Source organism: Euprymna scolopes, chromosome 28 (assembly GCF_053919585.1).
Source record: "Euprymna scolopes isolate OS-2025 chromosome 28, ASM5391958v1, whole genome shotgun sequence".
NCBI lineage: Eukaryota > Metazoa > Mollusca > Cephalopoda > Sepiida > Sepiolidae > Euprymna > Euprymna scolopes.
The window spans coordinates 58,693,654-58,697,951 of NC_136509.1; the positions used below are offsets into that span (position 1 = coordinate 58,693,654).

General features: G+C 46.7%; 1 protein-coding gene across 1 annotated transcript; it reads right to left on the minus strand.

Moving 5' to 3' along the window:
- Positions 1 to 425: 425 nt before the first annotated feature.
- On the minus strand, positions 426 to 3,341 carry LOC145249394 (uncharacterized). Its single transcript, XM_080110951.1, has 2 exons — positions 2,765 to 3,341; positions 426 to 808 (listed from the first exon to the last, which is right to left on the minus strand). Exons 1-2 carry the CDS (start codon positions 3,339 to 3,341, stop codon positions 426 to 428), a joined length of 960 nt encoding a protein of 319 aa, XP_079967077.1.
- Positions 3,342 to 4,298: the final 957 nt, after the last annotated feature.

Sequence of the window (4,298 nt, forward strand, 5' to 3'; positions counted from 1 at the left end):
AAGATAAAAGACCAATAAATAAAATAATCTCATTTAAAACAAACAAAAAATGAATAGTTTTGTGCAAATTTACCTGTAAATCAAAAGTTTAAAACCTTTTTTTTTTAAAAACCACATTGAATTTTTTTTTTTTGTAAGTGAAACTTCACATTTTGGTTATATTGTACAGTACATATCGGACACCTACAGCATTTTTTCTATTTCATTCAATGTTTATTCTCATAATTTTCTCCTTAACTTCTGAATGACTTCTGAAGAACTTTTTTATCAATTGAAAACACTGCAAGTTCATTTAGTCTTTTGCAACCCATGTTTTTTTTTTTCTTTTCAGAGTTGAAAAACAACGTTCTACCTCTGATGTAGTCATGGGAATTGTCAAGATAATTTTTATGAGTTTTGTGATTTCACTAAGAAATTTGGGTGCTTCAATGGAGGGACAGATAGGGAGCCTCGTCTTCAGTTGAGCTCCCGTCCGCGGTCTGGGGATCAGTGAACCGGAGGCTGCCAATTTCAGTGCTGTCATCGTCCGATGAAGCCGGCATATACCAGAATGATAGTTCACTGGTCGTAGAACTCATTTCACTTTCGTCACCGAGCGGCGGCTGCACCTGTGATGCCGCTCGCAAGTCCCTGACGTGTCGGGGCACCCCATCAATCCGCATGGCTTGCGGGCTGATCACCTCTGTAACAAGCCCGGTTCCATAGTGTATGGTGCATCTGCCACGGGGGTTCTTAACCCAGACGACGTCTCCCACTTTGATACTTTCTCGTGTCGCCTCTGGCTCGGGTAAAGGGCTGGCCTCTAATCCTGTTTAAATTGTTTTTTAAAATAAATTTCAGGAGATCAATTACTTTGCAATACTCATGGATATCTGACCTACTATAAAATATTTCTAGCTCAGTTTCAAACTTTTCTTTGTCAATCATGGGATATGCTTCAGTTGTCAAGGATATCTCTTCTGTAGGTAGTTTTTTCTTAAAAATAGCAAAGCTTATCTTGTAAAACAATTTAGCAAGTGTTAAATGTTTAGTTGAAGAATATCTGTCCGTTATATCAACAGATATATAGTCATACAGTTCTTTAGCTTCGTCCTTGAGTGTTTGTGAAGGATTTTCACAGTATTAGGTGTTTTTTTATCTCTAAACTAGCAGTTTTGAAATTTGTTATGTATTCATTGACTAATTTCTCGTAATGTAGAAATTGACTAATTTCTCGAGAAATAATTTGAACATGAGACATAATTTTATGAGATAGCTCAAACCAAAATATGAAATTTTCATTGTTCAAATATTTCAGAATTCCTGTCGTTTCTGCAACGGTCTCATCTACATATGATGTTGACTGAATTTCAGTGACAGTTTTTTAATGCTTGAACATTTTCATGAACTCTATGTATGTTAAAGTTCCACCTTATGGCGGATGGACGTAGAATGCTCACATCCAGATGCTTCTTGAAAAATGGACAGACGCTGTGGTGATCTAGAAAAGAAAGTCGGAATAGCCAAAATGTTAGAGATAAATATTCTAGCATTTCGTGTAATGCTTGCTGCATTCCTCATTAAATTAAGTTGATGTGCATAACAGTGAAATGTGCATTACTATAAACTGCTTTTATTTTCACCTGAACAATTTTTTTGCCTTTCATTTGCATCATCAAATGTCTGAGCTCTCAGTTTTTGGCGATTCCCTTGAAGGATTCTAATTGTTGTAGAATACATTTTGATAACCCATCAGCGGTTTGGTTTTCTGAAGTTGAAGTCCAATCTAAACAAATTCAAAGTCCAAGGGACAGGAAAGCGGTTCGATCAGTACACACACACAGACACGGTGACACGCCACCAACACAAACCAGCGTACACAATTACCAACCGGCCGTTCTTTCCTTGCTGCTTGCCTTCCAAAACAACCTGAATTTATAGTTGTCGATGACCAACTGATTTGCATATATGCACGAGATTTTGTGAGAGTTTCCGAGATCATACCATTACAAAGCGCCGTCGGCGCCATCTTGGAATTCTTTTCCTATCCTAGCTTCGCAGCGATGACAAAGCACACACGCACACCTAGGTCGTTTGAATGGTAAGCCCTCATTTTCACAGCTTTCGCCACATTCCCCCCCGATATCATTATCACAGAGGAGGCAGGGAGGCGGCAACCTCCTTCTTTGGGTGCTTCAATGGAGGGACAGATAGGGGGCCTCGTCTTCAGTTGAGCTCCCGTCCGCGGTCTGGGGATCAGTGAACCGGAGGCTGCCAATTTCAGTGCTGTCATCGTCCGATGAAGCCGGCATATACCAGAATGATAGTTCACTGGTCGTAGAACTCATTTCACTTTCGTCACCGAGCGGCGGCTGCACCTGTGATGCCGCTCGCAAGTCCCTGATGTGTCGGGGCACCCCATCAATCCGCATGGCTTGCGGGCTGATCACCTCTGTAACAAGCCCGGTTCCATAGTGTATGGTGCATCTGCCACGGGGGTTCTTAACCCAGACGACGTCTCCCACTTTGATACTTTCTCGTGTCGCCTCTGGCTCGGGTAAAGGGCTGGCCTCTAATCCTGTCACTCTGACATGATACCGGTGCAGCGCCTCAGCCGGCGCGGTAGAGGGCGAGACATCATCCTTAGGGGTGACGTTGTACCAGTATAGCGCTTCAGGCACTGTACACCCCTTCCTAGCTGCAATGGTCTTGATGGCCCAGTGGTTCTGTTCCATGATCCCATTCCTGCTAGGCACATGGGTGCACTGAAATCGTAGTCGTACACCCCAGCCGTCTGTGAACTGCCCGCTAGCAAAAGCGGTGCCGTTGTCGATCAGTATTTCGGAAGGAGGGCCACGTTCAAGGAAGACACTTTCCAGTGGCCGCCACAACGCAAATCTAGACGGTACACAGTCAATCATCATCAAAAAATCCCCGCCGTTGTGGTGGGTCACGTCCACCGTGAGCCTGTCCCAATTGTTCTTTACGCTCAGTTTTCCCTTCTTCCAAGGCGTCGGATCGATTGACTTGCAGGTTTCACAACTCCTCACCACTGATTCTACCTCCTTCCTTGACACACAGGGGTCGACCAGTCTAGCGAAGTAGACAGTTCGGTTTACACCGGGGTGCCCACTCTGGCAATGGACGTCAGCAACATGGTCTGGTTTGAATCGACGCCTCACCGCGGCGCAGTTCACAGGTGCCGGTTCTTCTATTTCTTTCGGCAGGTCCAGCCAACGGCGCGGCACTCTGGTCAGCCGATCCACGCGATTCTGACAGGACTGTACTAGCATCACATCCACGACCAGGTTGTATTCCTTGATGGTTTCAGTTAGGGTAGCAAGCCGCCTCCGTATGAGCATTTCGCCTGATGCCTTTGTCGCCAATCGTGCCTTTCCACTCAAGGCATCGGTCGTCCACCGATACACACATGTGGAGTCTGTAATGATGTGCAGGACTCTGGCCTGCCACTGTAGTGCCAGGTTGACCCCCTTCACTGTGGCATCGAGTTCAGCCAGGTTGATGTGCCTGGCGTCATTTTCTGGCCGAAGCCAGCAGGCATCTTCCACGATAGATCCGTTGACCGCCAGAGCAACACCGAGGGCGAGCGAGCTGGCGTCCACCCAAACCGTAAACTCGCTTCCATCGATGCACCATTTCCCTCACACCAGATCGTCCTCGGAGACTCTGGCCAAAGTCTCCTCTAGCATTTTCCGCAGGTCGGGGTCGCGTAGCTCATAATCCTACCCAGTTGACATTGAAGTTGCTCATCGCTTTATGGCCGCCACCACCACCCGGAGCCACCCACACACGAGGAAGTGGCCCACCAGTTTCCCACAGATGGAGAAAACGCACCAACGCATGACGCTATTTAGGACTTCCGGGATGTCACCACCTCTTCCCCAGCAGAGTCCATCTGCACTGCCGCTCACGCACAGGCCAAGCACCTTCGTCCCATCTCGCAGTCGCTCCGGCTCCTTGCACGTTAGCCCGAAGCTTTTGAAGTGTTCTTTAACCTTCTGTGCAGGCATGATGCTCTCATTCACGTAGATGTCATCGATATATGACGATGTCGCTTGTTGCACGGCTTTGTCCTGACGGCGGATCGCCTGCATGATTGCCGTCATGATGTTTGGGGCCACATTCAGGCCGAACCCTAGCCTCGTCAAGCAATAACGTGTCCCTTTAATCTTGACCGTCTGGTACGGCTACAGCGATTTTTTGATGCGTATCTGCAAGTAAGCTCTTCGCAAATCCAATATTGCTGCGTCCGCCCCTTGTTGCCGCCACTCTCTCAGTTTGTGTGCACAGACGTCTGC